At 47.6% G+C, this 19,042-nt stretch overlaps 1 protein-coding gene across 10 annotated transcripts in view; it reads left to right on the top strand.

Moving 5' to 3' along the window:
- The window catches only part of ZNF462 (zinc finger protein 462), a 139,388-nt gene that overhangs the window by 44,328 nt on the left and 76,018 nt on the right, over positions 1–19,042 (top strand). For 8 of the 10 annotated variants that reach the window (XR_006386385.1, XR_006386386.1, XM_044265199.1 and 5 more), the window contains exons 2-3: positions 11,869–12,118; positions 12,665–18,279. Coding sequence is in view for 8 of the 10 variants with exons in the window: in XM_044265199.1 (XP_044121134.1) it covers positions 11,899–12,118; positions 12,665–18,279 (5,835 nt within the window). In the remaining 2 variants the exon portion in view is untranslated. Of the gene's footprint in view, positions 1–7,492; positions 7,775–11,868; positions 12,119–12,664; positions 18,280–19,042 lie in introns of those variants that run through there. The other 2 variants (XM_044265198.1, XM_044265204.1) reach the window with 2 other exon arrangements.

Genomic DNA, 19,042 nt, shown 5'->3' with positions numbered 1-19,042 from the left:
TGCCACATCCCACTTTACAAATTTCAAGGACACCATGTCATGAACCGTTCTGAAGTTTTTAAAGGAGATGAATATCAATATTAGCATTGTGTTGTCCACAATATTCACTGTTTCAAAGACAGGAACTCTGCCTTTTATGAGTGTGCTCTTCATAGCTTCTGATGCTGGATTCTGCAACTTAGTGTTTTCCCATTAATTTCTAAATAAGAAGTAAAATATTTGCGAACATTGGTCCTCTCTTAGGCTCTTTGAGGACTGCATAGCTATTACTGTAGTTATTCAATGAACAGCATTTAGAAGTAAGGTTCCCCACACATTGGAGAAGGGGCTTTACCATTGTAGCACTAGTTTCAAGGGACTGTTTCATAGGGAGGAGGATTTGGGCTTAATCTTAAGACCTGAGTGGGTAGCAGAATCACCCTCAGGTCTTGTTAAACTACAGGTTGCTGGGCCCTTTTGGACACATTAAGTCTGGAGAGGAACATGAGAACTAACTAATTTTTAACAAATTCTTGGATGATGCTGAGGCTGCTGGTCCAGGAACCCTCCCTCCCACTTTGAGAATCATTGTCCTAAGTGATGGGGATTACATGGACCTTCAAAATGTAGGTTAAAGAATTCTATAGGGAGGAAAACATCAACAAATTGTAGAGATCTTCCCATCTTCTTGATTTCTAAACCATTCTCTTGGTTACAATAAGGGACCCTTTATAAGAGACCCTTATGGTCTCTTTGGTTACGATAAGGCACTCTTTGTAAGAAACCCTTTAACTTTTTAAATATCGGAGGATATTTAAAATAAATAAAAATAAATAAATAAAAATAAAAATATCAGAGGATATTTCATGGGTAATATCATTAATGATATTGACCCCTTACCCTCAAAGCCCATGAGATCATCCTCCGATATTTAAAAAGTAAAAGGTGATTCTAGCCTTTCTGATGCATTAACTTTTTATATCCAATACATGAGTATAGATGTCTACTAAGAATATAGGTAAATAGAATATATGTACATGAGGTAAAACAGTCCAGGTTGTGATTGGTTTCAGAACATAATGTATAATTTGAAGTAAAACCTGGTATCAGCAATGTTCTGGAGTTAATTGGTCTGGGCCACACACTCGATGGGCCACGAGAAGACTTGCTTCCTTGCCAGGCATTTGTCCAACTGACTGCTCTTCTCCTTCCCATTTTAAAAGAACTGACCCTGATATTTCCAGATACCCCTAAGACTCATTCAGCCAGCCTCTTCAGTGACTTTGTTGGCAGCACACATTTTCCATAAGAAACAAGACGATGTTTCTCATGGGGTAGATTTGGCAGGCATAAAGCTACTACATAACCTTGTTCCGATTCCATGAGGTTGGATTCTGAAGAAAGATAATTCAGTGTTATAGCTCTTGTTCTTCTGTGTATACCTTTGTCAGCAACTTTCAGTCTTCCGGAATGTGTTTCCAAAGTAGGAACACACTGTTTGCATGCCTAAGAAGGTCTTTGAACAGTCAAACTGCAGACGATAGATTTTGCACCTTTTCAGTGACTCTCCTGAGTGTAGAATTTAGACCAGAGGAAACACAGGAGGTGATTCTGGAGTCGGCCTCCCACTGAAGAAAGGCTCTTGTTACTGAGGATATATGGGGCATGGACTTTTAACTGTGAATAGCTATTAATGAGCTGAATAACATTTACAGAGTGTCTTTACTGCTGATTTCCTTTCTCAGATTATGGAATTGAAAAGATTCCCCCCCCCCCGGGTTCAGAGACTTTTTGTGCTAGAAGCCCCAGGCAGGTATTTTTTGTGAGGCCTCAGTTTCCCTACCTAAAAGGTGAAGACACTGGACCAGGTTGATCTATATGGTCTTTAAGATCTCCTCTGTACTGGATATTATGAAATGATAGGTAATTAACTTTTAAGTGAATACTTCTATTGGACTTAAGGAAGGCATGAGTAATATATTGTTTCAGTATTTTTCAGGGACACAGAGGAGAGAAAGCTCTGCTCCTACCGAATTTTGTTACACTCCCCCCCCCACCCCCGCCAAAATATTTGTATGGTTTTGACCTATAGGGGAAAATTTTTCCTCAGGCTTTATAGAATCCTTGCAAACAAGAATTAAAAGGTTTTTGTGGAGGGAAGACAGGGAAATAGTCTCAAGAAATAGCCCCAGGTGATGAGGCCAAGTGTCACATCAGCTCAGGGAAGCTTAACGGTGTTATAAATATATGGGTGGAATGATGCAGTCAGAGGACCTTCCCTGTGGATGATGAGGAAAAGGAAGGTGTTCACTTACTTCAAATACAAGGACAAGTGAAGTCTTAGAATTCCTGGTACCCCAGCAGTTAGCTAATCATTATGATGTGGCTTCTTGAGTTTCATTAGCTGGAGTGGGGAGGAGTGTTGTATAGCACTCAGTTTTGTTTTTCTGGTCATCGGAGGTTCTCTGCAATTGCTTAGGGCCCTAAATGTTTAGCTTTCTGTTAGTAGCCGTGGCACGTGTTCTGGAAAGCGGACATGTGTACATTCATGCATACAACAGTTCTCATCAGGACCAGACCTGTGCTGGGCCCTGGGGGTTTGAGAACCAAAAGGAATACATGTCTTGTCCTCTTAAGAGTGATTTTGAGTAGCCTGGGGCCCCATCACTTTGAAAGAAGAGGAGAACATGCACATCTTGTTTACCACAAAAATTTTAGTTGGAGGCCACATGTTAAGTGTAGAACCTGACCATTTTTAATGATATTGACCCCTTATCCTCAAAGCCCGTGGGATCATCGACAGTGCAATGGCCTTATCACTAAAGAAAATTACTCACCCTAATCTTACACTTTTTTCTTGAAAAATTTTTAATAAAATACCCAAATAGAAAAATAAAACTAAAAACTTGTGATCTGTAATCTGAAGACTACTAAGGTCATTTAAAATCATAGAATCATAAAATCTTTGAGCTGGAAGAGAATGGCTAATTATCTAATTCAGAGATTCCCTTGCGAGGACCCCAATGCAAGGACTATAAGGCAAGTGGGTTATCTACAGAGACTGAAAATAACCCCCAGACAGACTACTTGTGAAAAGGTTTCCAACCTCTGTGCCATTGACATTTTGGACCAGATCATTCTTTCTTGGGGGGGACAGCCTGGTGCTTTGTGGAATATTCAGCCACATCCTCGGCCTCTACCCATTAGATGCCAGTAGCACCCTAGTCTCTGGTTGTGATGTCTTTCAACCAAAAAGATGTCTTCAGAAACTCCCAAATATCCCTAGCCTGAGGTTTTTTTGGTGGTGGTAGTGGTGGTGCAGCTGGGAAGGGCAGCTAGGCAGAAGTCCTCCTGGTTGGGACCACCACTGCCCTGTACTAACATAGTTTTAGTAGAAGAATCCAATCTCATGACCACTCTTTTCATCTTTGATTGGACTCTTCAGAGGCTTTGACTCATTCATTCATTCATTCAACACATTTGCTGAACCCATTGTGTGACTGTCCCCAGTGCTGAAGATACCAGTGTGAGTAGACAGGCATGGACTTGCTCTCAGGGTGCTTATGTTTTAGAGGAAGACAGACTGCAAACGGGCATCTTATCAACAGTGAAGGAAATAAAGCAGTGGAATGTGGTAGAGAGAAAGCAAGTGTGGTCAGGGTTGTGGAGAGGGGGCTCAATTTCATGGGGGTCAAGGGGGTGGGAAAGTGTTAGGTGGAGTTGTCAGGGAATGCCTCTTAGAGGTTAGAACCTTTGAGCCCAGACTTCACTGATGAGGTGTCAGCCACATAAAACTACACATTTATTTGTCTCTGAATAATAATAAAAGAAAAGGAGTAAATTAAGCCAGAAAAAAAGGTCTTTTAGAGATGAAAAGGAAAACTCGTAAAACTTTTTTGTATAAAAAGGTTGAATATCATAATCTAATTTTTCATTTAGCAAAATGTCCCAATAAAGGCTTTGAAAGACTTGGTCAAGGTGAAGGTGATGGGCAGAGTCGTCACACCTGCTAGAAACATTCTTTTACTTGCTGGATAGGCATGGCATCTCTGTATCATTGTCTTCCTTCCTATCAGCCTAATAATGAATAAGCTGAAGAAAACTAAATTGGGCAAAACTGAGACTTACCATTAAGGGTTTACAGAATGGGAGGCTTGGCGGAGTACTGGAGCATTCTAGTCTTTTCACATGGAGATAAATTCTAATCTTGGGTTGGCAAACGAATGTCTTAACTTTCTGCTTTGAAGTTCTTGGGGTGCAATGATTTTTAGGAGTAAATTTACTTGCTGAAAGTAGATTGGAGATTGCAAGAGAAAAGAAATTCCTTGCCTGTCTTTTTTTTTTTTTAATTCCTAATTTTTGGGTATTTGCCAGTTCTAATACATAAACACATAATGTGTTTTTCCTATTATAAGATTCTGTTAATTTGTCAGAACAACCAATGGATAGGAATGGGCCAGTTGGTTAATTTAATGAGGAGGAAGGACAGCCTCTGATCGTTTCTGCTATAGGTGGAGGCCAGAGGAGAAAAGAAAAACAAACAAAAAACAGCCCACAGTCTCCTGGAGCAAAAGGATCTCAAAGTGTTCAAGATCCACACAAGCCCAGCCATTGTTTAGCTTTCTAGAAAGGAGTCTGCTGAGGGCTTTCGTCCTGATGGGGTAGTTAGATCAGGAACCAGGGTTTGGAGAAAGATAGACTGAGGTGCCAGGCTTGTGTGGTCAGTTTCGTCAGATGTAAGAACGAGGCTGGAGAGGTCATTGCAGCATTTGGATCCGGCCCTTGTGTGCCACTGATACAGGCGAACTTGGAACGATTCTGGTCTAAAGAAAGTGACTTATCTGAACTTCTGAGCGAACCATGTACAAAAGGCAATGTGCAAGTGTCTGACAGATTAGATTGGGATTTTCGTGGGCTTTTCCCTTAAATAAAAGAGTTCCTCTAGCAAAACTTCCTTATCCTCTCCACAAGGCAACAACCATATACCATTTTTTGTTTTGTTTTGTTGCGTTTTTCTCGGAGTGGTAATAGAGAAGAAGGTAAATTGTTAAAATGGTTTCTGGATCCATTCACTGAAACTGTGGAATTTAGACTTTGTGTGGTTGGCCAGGCCAGCGCCGGGAGCTGTTACAGCCGGGAAGACCTACATGACCAACGCCTGGGGCCGGTCAGGCTTTCAGACCCACTGAGGAGGTACCACTCGGTGCCCGGGTTGGTCTTTCATGGTGGGAAGGATGAGTTTCACCGCAACTTCTGCTTACTCTGCGTCTCAATCAGTTCTGTAATGAAGACCCAGCAGCATCACTGCAACTTCCCTTTAATTTTACAATTTTTATAATGAGAGTTCTTGTAGCATGAAAAGTGTCTGTAGAAACCCAGCCAGCATTCTGAAGAGTTTCTAAAAGGAACACCGTGATTTTCTGTCTCTGCCGTTTGGGTGCGGATTGGCCCTCCAGGAGAGAAATCAGTTATCTCTTGTTCTCAGTGCTAGGGCGAGAATGGCCTCAAAGTTTCCAAGGAACTTCCTGATGGGCCCATGACATTTCAGAGAATTCATTCAACACCAAGAGTGGCTTTCCGTCATTTGAAAGAAGTAGATGAGCTGGGATCTCATGTGTCACAGTTGTGTTTCCAGCATTTTACTGAGACGAGGCCTCTTGGTTTGTTTTGTTTCTCAAGGAGAATATTGTCAGGACACTTCTCAGAATTAGACTTATCTGGCGAACTGCAGGTTCCCCTTTCCAGACAATGAAGTCTAAAGCTGCTGAGATACTACCCTGCTTCCTCCCTTTCTTTTCTAGTCCCTTCTCTCCTCTTTTATCTCCTTGTTCAAATCACACGCTTCCTTTTCTAAGGACAGGAGAGCTGGCAGGCTGCCGATTGGCCTGTTGGCCTCAATTAGCCTTATATCATTGCAAAGGAATGCATGAATTCTCCAGAAGGTATGTACTATCTCTTTCTGTGTTAGACACTCACTACCTGCTTTCATAACAGGTCACTCAGCCAGAATTGCTCCTTATTTACATATCTGACAGTTTTTTTAGTCACTTAGATTACATCCCTGGATGCTCATCTCATTTTAATGATGATCCCAAAGGCACCTGTTAGGAAATAGTACTCAACGTGCCCTGTAACCCTTGAAAACTTGATGCAGAACAAAGCTAAAACAAGAGATAACCTGAAAAGGACCATCGCTGGCCGGAAAGCGAGTGGGTTCTTCATCTGCAGCTTGCCTGCTCCAGACGTGTGCCGACGTGCAAGGTCCACAGATGGACCACAGTCTGACCACATAGAACAGAGGCAATGTGCATTGGCAGGACTCGGAGGTCTCCTGGTATTTCTCTGCTCAGTATTTAAATTCAGTCTCATATTGGGGGTTACATATGTGATTGCAAATTAATCCTTTCTCTTCTGAAAATTTGGTTTTGAAGAACAGCTGTGTCTCCCTTCTGAATTCCTTAATTATTTACCCTCCCTGATATGTTAAACCTTTCATTAGTGTGGTGAATTGCCAAGAGTACGCAGAACTGCTTAGATCATGTAGCAAACAGTATAAACATTTGATAGGACATTTGAAGACACCACATGGCAAGCCGGGATCTGTAGTGGAGCCGGATTGATGGAGGTAGCTTGTTGTCAAGAGTTCTTTGTTGGTTTATTTTGCTGGCTTATTTTATTACTAGGTTGTTTTGTGTGTGTGTGTGTGTGTGTTTAACTAAACATGGGAGGAATACATAAATCATGGGTACTTACTTGGAAGGGACTGATTCTGCTCTGATAGAGTCCCTGTCCAGTTTGGAGTGTACATGCTCATATCTGAGGTCAAAGCAAATCAGTCCAATTAATTATTGCATATGCAGAGAGAGAGAAAGTCTTCGTTTGCATTTGCCTGTCACCTTGATCCTGCAACTGCTGTTGGAAGGAAGTTTCACCTCAGTTTCTTCTCCGTGCAGTCGGGCTTGGAAAGATGCTATAAATGATTTTTAAGTTACTAGAAGTCCTGCTTTGACCGTGACAAGGGCAAGTGATAAGTACTGATACAGACCACCCCTTGTCAGAGTAGCAGCCCACGTCCACAAGTGGATGAGTTAGTGGTTTCCCCCCATTTTTCATCCTCAGCATGGAAATCCTTCCTCCCAAACCATGGCAGTGCCAGGGCTTACCCTTAGAAATGCTAACCACCTAACACCCCCCTCCCCCAGCTCTTTGACCTCACCCTATCAGCTGTTTCCAATCTCCAAATATATTTGTAGGCTGATCTTCAGGTTCCTGATGCTTCTGTTTTTCTAGCTGAACTATTCCAGAGTTGATGCATTCCACTGCCCGTCCTTGGATAATTGGTTTTTCCATTCACTGGAAAGTAAGAAAAGCACAAACAACAGGTGCTAACTAAAATCTTTTCTTAGAATTGTGATTCAGGAGAACTGGGGAGCTCAGTGCCTGATAAATGAAACTAGGTTTCTGGAGTGGACAGAGGAAAAGCACCTTATGGTGTTTCTGGTTCTATTTCTCCAAGGCTTTGAAGGTTATAATTAGTTGCTGCTGAATCCCTGTGGCCGTGGCGCCTCACCACTTTATTTCTGGTCTGCGGCCTTCAGGCAGAGAACAGGTTCTATCCAGGCAAGGCCTGTGTGTTTTAATTCGGGCACTTCTGGAGACCGTTGGGACTTTGACTTGAAGACCATGTTTATGCAAGTCTGGGGAACAGCGTTCGCCAAGCTGCCCTGGGCGAGGGCTGATGGTGGCCTGGTGGCGAGAACACCGTGAACCGTCCAGGGTGCCTCCCCCTCTCCAGGTACGTCTGGGCCATGAGCCGAAGAAGAACGGGGCATGAAGCTGCGGATCGCCCTCTTTCAGCTTCACCGAGCCATGATGGCTCCCCGGGATCCTGGGCACAGAAAAGTGGGGGTGCAGCTGGTGTAGACGAGGGAGCAGCCTGTGTCCATCATCCCTCTGTGTACATTCCCTATCTTGAATGAGATCTCTCTGGGTTCTCTTTATGTCTTCGAGAGTTTGTCAGATGTGGAGAATTGGAGTTAGGGTTTCTCATCCAGACCCCCACCTTCGGAAATCCCCAAACTAGAAATGGAAATGGAACACACCAGCAATGGGGAATAAATGATACTGAAGAGCAGTGAATAATTCGAATGCTCTGGGGGTTTCATGTGTGTCAGGAGGACTGATCACATTCACACTGGGGTATTAGAGAAGAATCCATACTCACAGAGCAGGTCCCTTCGTGGGTGGTGTTTAGAGTCCAGTCCTCCATGCCTATTTGACCTCGAGGGGCCTGGGAATACTGCCGGGGGTGGGGGGAGTAGGAGATGGGGGTGCTTGTTTGATTTGTAGACTTAGCCCATGACCTTCTGAAATAGCATTTCTTTTTAGTTAGTTTGAAGCTTCCTCTTCTGCTTTTGATTTTGCTGATTGGGTCAGTGGTGGGGAGGGGGGTTATTGCTAATCTCATTATGACCGTATTTTTAAATGAAGTAAAGTAGATAGGAGATCAAGGCTTTTAGCTTTAAATCATCATTTTGGAGCACGTCAGTGTCTAGCTGAGTCTTTGAGGGTTGCTGCTCTTTCTGGGTGGATGAAGCAGTCAGAGAAGCAGCAGAGCGCGTTTCTCCTCTTTTTCCTGGTTGTGGGTTTCTCAGAGGATTACCATCTGCTGTGAAAACATACTCTGGTTGATGGATGGGTCCTCCTCGGGTCCGGCTTTCTTTGTCTCCCGTCCTCCCCCATTCCTTTCTTCTCCTCCCGCTCTCACTCCGTGCACGTGTGTGCATCCTCAGTCTCATAAACACATCGGGTTTCTGTTTCTTTGATTGCTTAGGCCATGCTGGAAATTTCCGTTTTCTTCTTCTGTCAGCGTCTTCAGGACAAATGTGTACACAAAGGCAAAATGGCTTTCAAAGGAGGCTCCGTCCTCCTCTCGGGGCTTGGTGCAGACATCAAATTGAAGGCCGTTCAGCTGTACCTGATGCTGGTTCTCAGCAGCCTGGAGATTAACCTCTTCTAAGGCTCTGAGCTATTTTTGAGGTAGAGACTGCAACAACATTAAAGCTAGAACCCATTAGGAAATCACTTTCATCATCTCTTCTTTTTCCAAATCAGTGGGTTTTTTTCCCCCCCTGATCTCATGACCCTTTAATCTCCTTTGTAGCAGAACAAGGAGACTGTTGGTTTGTGTTTGCATCCAGTGAAGTTAGAATCCTTGATAACAGCTTCCGAAGACACCAAGATATTAGAGAACCGCATAGCGAGATGAATTTCATGTCTGGGTGGATGACTTAGTGCTGAAGGTGCCCTGCTTTCCTTGTGCAGAACCATCATTTTTGTTGATGTTGTGCAAACCGGGCTCAAAATTTCCAAGAGACACACAGCAGAAAGCCTTTTGTTGCGTTATTTCTAAAGGCTTGAAGTTTTGAAGGGAAGAGATTTTGTTTTCCTCTCGGGCTACACAATGGAGCTTTCAGAGAACCTCTTTTAAAAGGAATAGCTACAGCCTTTGTGTTGAAGGGTGTGTCTGTTGGCAGGGTCTGCTGATGCAGACAGACTGGCTGGTGATTAACAAAGGTCATTAGACTTTGGAATCTGGCAAGCAGAGTCGGATGGTATGTCTTCTGTGTGTGGAAGGACGACTCCCAAGAAGCCAAGGCATTCTGGAGGTCCCCCCACAGCCCACCCCCAAATCCTGCTGTAGAACAGGGTCTGGTCCAGGATCGTCCTGCCATCACCAGTCAGCTCTGCTGGGACTAACGAACAAGCTTATCAATCATGGGATAAAAGAACCTTCGGAGATCTTGGTGAATGACATTTGAGGAGGAGAAAGGTGCTGCTTTTCGGAAAGCAGTACAAACAGTTCATTCTTTGTTGGGAGCAGAAGAGCATAGGAGGAGCCCAGCCTGTTCTTCTACTGCTCATTTCTGATTGTCAGCCTAGCAGAATCCCAGAGAAGCCATGTTGTGCACGGAAGAGAAGCTCCGAGCTAAAATGGCCGCTCCTGAAGCTCAGAGGACTAGGGCAGCTTAGTGAGTCTTAGAGCTTCGGTGACGCAGGAGCTCATATCTCTTGAAAGTGTGATAAACACATTCAGCAGAGCTGTGGCTTGTTTGGCTGAGATGAAAGGGCTAGGCTTGGGGGATGGGGAGTGCACACTGGATGGTCTGCTTTTTTCTGTGAAGTGTTCTAAATGCAGGAGTCGTCTGCACCATGGAAAAATTTGTTTTCAGGTCTAATGGACTGTGCGAAAGGAGAAGTGGGGTGGGGCCTCAGTGACGGCTGTAATTTGATCCAGAGCTGATAGCAACCTCTTCCACACAATTTGGGTTGGCGCTTAGGCATAAAAGCTTGTGTATCTCGAATGTTGAGACTTAGCTGAAAAGACTCTGGTGCACCGTTCAGTGTTTATTGAAAAAGGATAGATTGCTGGCTGAAAGAAGAGGAGGTAAATATCTGTGTCTCACTCTGCAAGCTCAGTCTGTCCAGAGCTGGACTTGCCAGAAGTTATTTTAGCAGTCTATCAGCAGGAGCATTCTTTCATAGAAAATCCACCCGCAATGGCTCCTTTCTCTACATTGGACACATCGCTCGACTTTGTTCCTCCTGCAGAAACAATTTACCTTTTGCTCTAAAAGTAGCGAAAGTTGCAGTACAGTAGAAGTCTAGGAAGATCTGGCGAAGGCTTTAGTTCTTGGACATCTGGTTCTAGATTGCAGTGACTCAGTAGAGTTTGCCGTGAGCTCCATGAAGTAACTCACTGATTAAGATAATAACCCGGTATCTCAGCTCAAGATATGTATTACGATGGGACAGACTACACCTTCTAATACATTTTTAATTGCTTAATGGTGAGCCTCTCCGTTGAGTTAGTGGGAAGCTATCTGTGTCTCTCCGTCACCCAGCGAAGAACAGAGTGAAGGTAGCTGGGCAAGTTTTGCTTTATGCTGCCCCAGGTTTGCAGCTTTTTGTGGGCAAGTATACACTGCACATTTGTCAAGGAGAGACGTAGGAAGGGAGTCACGGCTTAGAAGCCCCTCTTCAGAACTGTGTTTGTTACCTTAATATATATAAACCGAGGTTTCAAGGTACAACTCTAAACTAGAAACTGGATTGTCATCTGAAGTTGGTGGATGGAGAATCTCATGAGAAAAAATAGTTTATGACCTAGTTAGTTGGAGAAGCTGTTGGGTTGTAATTGGTAGATAGTAAACAGCAAAATAACCATTTAGATTATGAAACGCATACACACATGTGCGTGCGCACACACAACTAAACTGGGGAAAGGAGGAAAGAGGCATACCCCAGTATCAGTTAAGGTATTAGAATACAACTATACAAAAGGTATAATAAAAGCTCTCTCTACCACCACCCAAAATTCAATACTGTTTCACCATTTGGGGATGAAACATCAATGTTCTAATATTAGAACAGCTAATGAAGATTGAAATTTGTCCTTTTTTTCTGTACAGACATCCTCTTTACTTTTGAGAAGGTTCTAGTTCACCCCCAAAAAAAGGGTCCAAGCCAGAATCAAAGTCAATATTGACTTGACAAGAAATTTGAAATCAGTCAAGAAATTCAGAAACTACTAAAACTCTTGACTGTTAAGGGTTTCCTTGACCAATGGCATTTGAAGACGTATTTATATCAAAGTGGAAAATGTTTATCTGGGTCGCCCCCCCCTACACTTTTTTGATGTTTGGATCTCAAGGACGCTATCCCTGTTATGTCTGGTTGCATTTCTTTGGTGGACATTCCAACTGGCAAAGTTCAGTGAAAGATCTGCTGATACTAGAAATGTTTCTGTTAATGGACTTGTAGCCCCATCCACTTGGGATATTCAGCTAGTACAGTTCTTCAGACACTGTATTCTGAATTCTGTCACAGGTTCCTAATGTGAGAAGGTAGGCCCAGATCATGGAGGTGCTACAGTGTGATGGCTGTGACTTCCGAGCCCCATCCTACGAAGATCTCAAGGCACACATCCAGGATGTCCACACAGCATTTCTGCAGCCAACTGATGTTGCTGAAGACAATGCTAATGAGCCACGATCCGGGTCCATGAATGCCAGTAATCAGACAGAGGTGGAGTATTCTTCGATAAAGGACGAATTTGCGATTGCAGAGGATTTATCAGGTAAATCTTTGCTGATTCTGGGCGTATCTGATCTGTTTCATGGCGCCCCTCTAGTTTTAGCCTGTAGCCATGGGTCTTGGCACATGTGGCTTCTTCAGAGTTCTTGCTCTTTGCGAGCCGTCTTTGCAATTAGGGCGTCACGTTTCTCTACTTGAGTGTCCTATGTTATTGTCCTTTTAGCTTCCTTTACGTTTTAGTTTCCTTTCAATTTGGAGAACAGGATAGTACCTTGCAGAATTCTGGGATGAATGTCGCAGTGTGGGAAATGCATCTTTTTATAGCCCTAGGGCACGTTAGTGGAGATGAGGTGAGTATCGTCTCTAAAGCTGAATGCTGCGTTTTCATCTGTGAGAAGCGCTATGTGTGTGTTCATTAATGCTTCATTAATACTCTTCAGGGCCTCATTTGGAGATGTTATTAGGACTTTCGAATGTGATGTTTATTAATGAAGAACAGTTGAAAAGAAAAATTGATTTGCCTGATGAAATTTCTTAATTCTCTTTTGTTTGCTTTTCTGTTCTCACTTACCTCATGCTTTCTTTTTAGGTCAAAATGCAACTGCATTGGGGACCGGAAGCTACTATGGCCACAGTCCAGGATATTACGGTCAGCATATTGCCCCTAATCCCAAACCAACAAACAAGTTTTTTCAATGCAAGTTCTGCGTACGCTACTTCAGGTCAAAAAATCTCCTCATCGAACACACAAGGAAGGTCCACGGAGCTCAAGCTGAAGGGAGTTCGGCAGGCCCCCCTATTCCAGGATCCTTAAATTATAATATCATGATGCATGAGGGATTTGGAAAGGTCTTCTCTTGCCAGTTTTGCACATATAAGTCACCGAGGAGGGCGAGGATAATTAAGCACCAGAAGATGTATCACAAAAACAATTTGAAGGAGACCACTGCTCCTCTCCCTGCCCCTGCTCCAATACCAGACCCTGTGGTCCCACCCGTGTCCCTGCAGGACCCCTGCAAGGAACTGCCAGCAGAGGTCGTGGAGCGCAGCATCTTAGAGTCCATGGTCAAGCCTTTGACCAAGTCTCGAGGCAACTTTTGCTGTGAGTGGTGCAGCTACCAGACCCCCCGCCGGGAGCGCTGGTGTGACCACATGATGAAGAAGCATCGCAGCATGGTCAAGATCCTTTCCAGCCTCCGCCAGCAGCAAGAAGGGACTAACCTCCCCGATGTGCAGAACAAAAGCGCCCCCAGCCCCACTTCCAACTCCACCTATCTGTCCATGAATGCTGCAAGCCGGGAGATGCCCAGCGCCAACGTCTCCAACTTCCGGGGCTCCATCAGTAACTCCATCATGAGACCCAATTCTTCATCCGCTTCCAAGTTTCCATCCGTGTCTTACCCTCAGATGAAGCCGAAGTCCCCTCACAACTCTGGCCTCGTTAACTTGGCGGAGAGATCGCGTTATGGCATGGCTGACATGACCAATTCCTCTGCTGACCTGGAAACCAACAGCATGCTGAATGACTCCAGTTCTGATGAAGAGTTGAACGAGCTAGACAGCGAGAACGGCTTGAATGCCATGGATCACCAGACGTCAGGCATATCTGCAGAGCAGCTGATGGGCTCGGACGGCAACAAGTTGCTGGAGACCAAGGGGATTCCGTTTAGAAGGTTCATGAATAGGTTCCAGTGCCCTTTCTGTCCCTTCCTCACTATGCATCGACGTAGCATCTCCCGTCACATAGAAAACATCCATTTGTCCGGAAAGACTGCCGTCTACAAATGTGACGAATGTCCGTTTACTTGCAAGAGCTCGTTGAAGCTTGGGGCTCACAAGCAGTGTCACACGGGTACAACGTCAGATTGGGATGCTGTGAATTCCCAGAGCGAGAGCCTTTCTGCTTCCCTGAACGAAGGTGTTGTGTCTTACGAGAGCTCGAGCGTCAATGGCAGAAAGCCGGGGGTCCTGTTGGATCCCCTGCAGCAGCAACAGCCGCCGCCCCCGCCGCCCCCGCCACCCCCACCGCCATCCCAGCCGCAGCCACCGCAGCTACAGCCCCACCAGGTGCCAGCCCAGCCGCAGCCCCAGCCCCTGCCCGTGCAGCCGCCCCAGCCGCCCGTGCCAGGCCCACCCCTGCACCCTTACAAATGCACCATGTGTAATTACTCCACCACGACTCTGAAAGGGCTACGGGTCCATCAGCAGCACAAGCACTCGTTCTGCGACAACTTGCCAAAATTCGAGGGGCAGCCCTCAAGCCTGCCGTTGGAGAGCGAGACAGACAGCCACCCCTCTTCCAGCAACACTGTGAAGAAAAGTCAGACCTCAATTCTTGGGTTGTCCTCCAAGAACAATTTTGTAGCTAAGGCCTCTAGGAAGCTCGCCAACGACTTTCCCCTCGATCTGTCGCCCGTGAAGAAGAGAACGAGGATCGACGAGATCGCCAGCAACCTCCAGAGCAAAATCAACCAGACAAAGCAGCAGGAGGACGCGGTGATCAACGTGGAGGACGATGAGGAGGAAGAGGAAGACAACGAAGTGGAGATAGAGGTCGAGTTGGACAGGGAGGAAGAGCCCACAGAGCCGGTCATGGAGGTGTCCACATCCTTCTCGGCCCAGCAGATCTGGGCGAGAGACGCCGGCGAGCCCCAAAAGGAGCCCAGCTTCAGAAGCGTCGCCCACGACTACAACGCCACCAACGGGGCGGAAATTGAGCTCACCCTTTCCGAAGACGAAGAGGATTACTACGGCTCCTCGGCCAACATGAAAGACCACCAAGTTTCCAGTACTGCTCTGCTGAACACCCAGACTCCCATCTATGGGACAGAGCACAATAATGAGAACACGGACTTTGGTGACTCTGGACGGCTTTATTATTGCAAACACTGTGACTTTAACAACAAATCGGCCCGGAGCGTCAGCACCCACTACCAACGGATGCACCCTTATATCAAGTTCAGCTTTCGGTACATCTTGGACCCCAACGACCACAGTGCCGTGTACAGGTGCCTGGAATGCTACATTGACTACACCAACTTTGAAGACCTGCAGCAGCATTACGGTGAACACCACCCAGAAGCCATGAATGTACTCAACTTCGACCATTCGGACCTGATCTACCGCTGTCGGTTTTGTTCCTACACGAGCCCGAACGTCCGAAGCCTGATGCCACATTACCAAAGAATGCATCCCACGGTCAAGATCAACAATGCGATGATATTTTCCAGCTACGTCGTGGAGCAGCAGGAAGGGCTGAATACGGAATCCCAGACGCTGAGGGAGATTCTGAATTCAGCCCCCAAGAGCATGGCAACTTCCACTCCCGTGGCTCGCGGTGGCGGTCTGCCGGCTACATTTAATAAAAACACTCCTTCAAAGACCTATACTCCAGAATGTGAAAATCAGAAGGACCCCTCAGTTAACACTGTTGTCGTTTACGATTGTGACGTTTGCTCGTTTGCAAGCCCCAACATGCATTCTGTCTTGGTTCATTATCAGAAGAAACACCCGGAAGAAAAGGCTTCCTACTTTAGGATCCAGAAAACCATGCGAATGGTGTCTGTGGACAGGGGCTCTGCCCTTTCTCAATTATCATTTGAGGTGGGTGCTCCAATGTCTCCCAAAATGTCCAACATGGGTTCCCCACCCCCCCCACAACCCCCGCCACCAGACCTCAGTACTGAGCTTTACTACTGCAAACACTGTTCGTACAGCAATCGGTCAGTTGTGGGAGTGCTTGTCCACTACCAGAAAAGACACCCAGAAATAAAGGTCACTGCCAAATATATCAGACAGGCTCCTCCCACAGCTGCAATGATGAGGGGGTCTGAGGGGCCTCAAGGCTCCCCTCGGCCACCCGCCCCCATGCAACAGCTGAACCGCAGCAGCTCTGAGCGAGATGGCCCTCCTGTGGAGAATGAGATGTTCTTTTGCCAGCACTGTGATTACGGGAACCGGACGGTCAAGGGTGTCCTCATTCACTATCAGAAGAAGCACCGAGACTTCAAGGCCAATGCAGATGTGATCCGGCAGCACACGGCCACCATCCGAAGCCTCTGTGACCGGAACCAGAAGAAGCCTGCCAGCTGTGTGCTCATGGCCCCCTCCAGCGCGGAGCGGGACAAAGCGAAACTTCGAGCGCTCAAGTGTAGGCAGTGCTCGTATACCTCCCCCTACTTCTATGCACTGAGGAAGCATATCAAGAAAGACCACCCTGCCTTGAAGGCCACAGTCACGTCCATCATGCGGTGGGCGTTCCTTGATGGCTTGATAGAAGCTGGCTACCACTGCGAGTGGTGTATCTATTCGCACACGGAGCCCAACGGTCTGCTCCTGCATTACCAGAGGAGGCATCCAGAGCATTACGTTGACTACACTTACATGGCTACCAAACTCTGGGCTGGGCCAGACCCGTCCCCTCCCTCCCTCGCGTTGCCCACGGAAGCCAAAACGTACCGATGCAGAGACTGTGTCTTTGAGGCCATGTCCATCTGGGACATCACCAATCACTACCAGGCATTCCATCCCTGGGCCATGAATGGTGATGAGTCGGTGCTGCTGGATATCATCAAGGAGAAAGATGCCATCGAGAATCCCCTACCCCCCTCCGCCGAAGAGCTGGTGGGTCCCGTGAATTGCGAGAACAGCTTGCCCACTCCACTCCCCGAGCAGGACGCAGAGTGCCCAGATGATGCGAGGCTCTCCCCAGAGAAGAGCATCCAGCTGGCCTCCGCCAACCCGGCCATCTCGTCCACCCCGTACCAGTGCACAGTTTGCCAGTCTGAGTACAACAACTTGCATGGCCTGCTCACCCACTACGGGAAGAAGCACCCCGGCATGAAGGTGAAGGCGGCTGACTTTGCCCAGGACATCGACATCAACCCCGGCGCTGTCTACAAATGCAGACACTGCCCCTACATCAACACCCGCATCCACGGCGTCCTGACGCACTACCAGAAGCGCCACCCGGCCATCAAGGTGACCGCCGAGGACTTCGTGCACGATGTGGAGCAGTCCGCGGACATAGCGCAGAACGACGTGGAGGAGACGAGCAGAATCTTCAAGCAAGGCTACGGCGCCTACCGTTGCAAACTGTGTCCCTACACGCACGGCACGCTGGAGAAGCTCAAGATCCACTACGAGAAGTACCACAATCAGCCCGAATTCGACGTCTTTTCTCCGTCGCCCCCGAAGCTGCCAGTCTCCCTGGAGCCCGAGATGACCACAGAAGTGAGCCCCTCCCAGGTATCCGCTGCCGAGGACGACATGGGAGAGGAGCCCATGTCCACGTCGCACTTCTCCGCCTCGCACCTGGTCTCCCACACTGTGTTCCGGTGTCAGCTCTGCAAGTACTTCTGCTCCACGAGGAAGGGCATCGCCAGGCACTACCGCATCAAGCACAACAACGTCCGCGCCCAGCCGGAGGGCAAGAACAACCTCTTCAAGTGCGCCCTGTGCGCCTACACCAACCCCATCCGCAAGGGGCTGGCGGCCCACTACCAGAAGCGCCACGACATCGACGCCTACTACACCCACTGCCTGGCCGCCTCCCGGACCATCAGCGACAAGCCCAACAAGGTGATCATCCCGTCCCCGCCCAAGGACGACTCCCCGCAACTCAGCGAGGAGCTGCGGCGGGCCGTGGAGAAGAAAAAGTGCTCGCTGTGCTCCTTCCAGTCCTTCAGCAAGAAGGGCATCGTGTCCCACTACATGAAGCGCCACCCGGGGGTGTTCCCGAAGAAGCAGCACGCCAGCAAGCTGGGCGGCTACTTCACGGCCGTCTACGCGGACGAGCACGAGAAGCCGGTGCTGATGGAAGAGGAGGAGAGAGGCAGCTTCGAGAAGGCCGAGGTGGAGGGAAGCGAAGCTGCGGAGACCGAGTGGCTCCCGTTCCGCTGCGTCAGGTGCTTCAAGCTGTCCTTCAGCACGGCCGAGCTGCTGTGCATGCACTACACCGACCACCACAGCCGGGACCTCAAGAGGGACTTCGTCATCCTGGGCGGCGGCCCCCGCCTGCAGAGCCCCGCCTACCAGTGTAAGCACTGTGATAGCAAACTGCAAAGCACAGCGGAGCTGACCTCACACTTGAACGTTCACAATGAGGAATTCCAGAAGCGTGCCAAACGTCAGGAGAGGAGGAAACAGCTTTTGAGCAAGCAGAAATATGCAGATGGTGCTTTTGCAGATTTCAAACAAGAGAGGGTAAGGCTATGTTTTGATTTCCCTTCCCCCAGGAGGCCTCTCATCACTGGTGCCCACACGCACTTCTTCGTTGCCAGCCAAACTGCTACAGGCTTCCTAGTGACTTAGCTTTGCCAGAGAGCTCCATAAGTCAATTAAACGTTTCGAGCTTGATAGCCCCCCATCCTAGGCTCGCCCTTCTCCACCGCCCGGCTCCCCTCCCTCCCACTCTCCCAAGGCTCCCGTGGGGGGAGGGCCGGGGTGGTTTCTCTGTATCTCCTTCCGCCAAGTAGCCTTTACGTGAGGCCCCGTTACACGACGCCGCTCGCTCTCTTTCTAAGGCAGCTGTGGGCCGTCTCCTGGTGTCAGCCGTGGTGCTGGTCCGCAGTGTCTGCTACAGGAACCTGCCATCTCCAGGAGTAGATTTGTCTGAGTGGTTGGTTTTCGGTTTTGGGGTTTTTTTTTTTGTTTGTTTGGTTGGTTCCTTTTCCTGGTCAAGACGTTCACTAATGGCGTAGCTATGCAACGTTTCACCTGCGTGGTTGACACTGCTTTGAAAACCACCCGACGCGGTGGCCGTGACCATGACGCTTCTCCACAGAACTCTGCTCTCCTCACAAGTCGTAACACGTGTGGGTTCCGGAGACTTTTGCGTGGCAGGCAGCGTGCCACGGCTCTGACGACCTCGTTCTGTAAACACACGGCCGTATCCCTCCCTTGGTTTCTAACCTGCTAATCCACTTTGAAATAAAGTCCGCTCGTAAGCGACAAGCGTGAACGCCGG

Source organism: Neovison vison, chromosome 9 (assembly GCF_020171115.1).
Source record: "Neovison vison isolate M4711 chromosome 9, ASM_NN_V1, whole genome shotgun sequence".
NCBI classification, from domain to species: domain Eukaryota; kingdom Metazoa; phylum Chordata; class Mammalia; order Carnivora; family Mustelidae; genus Neogale; species Neogale vison.
Note: the sequence above shows the minus strand (reverse complement) of the source record. Positions and strands in the feature narration are given on the sequence as shown.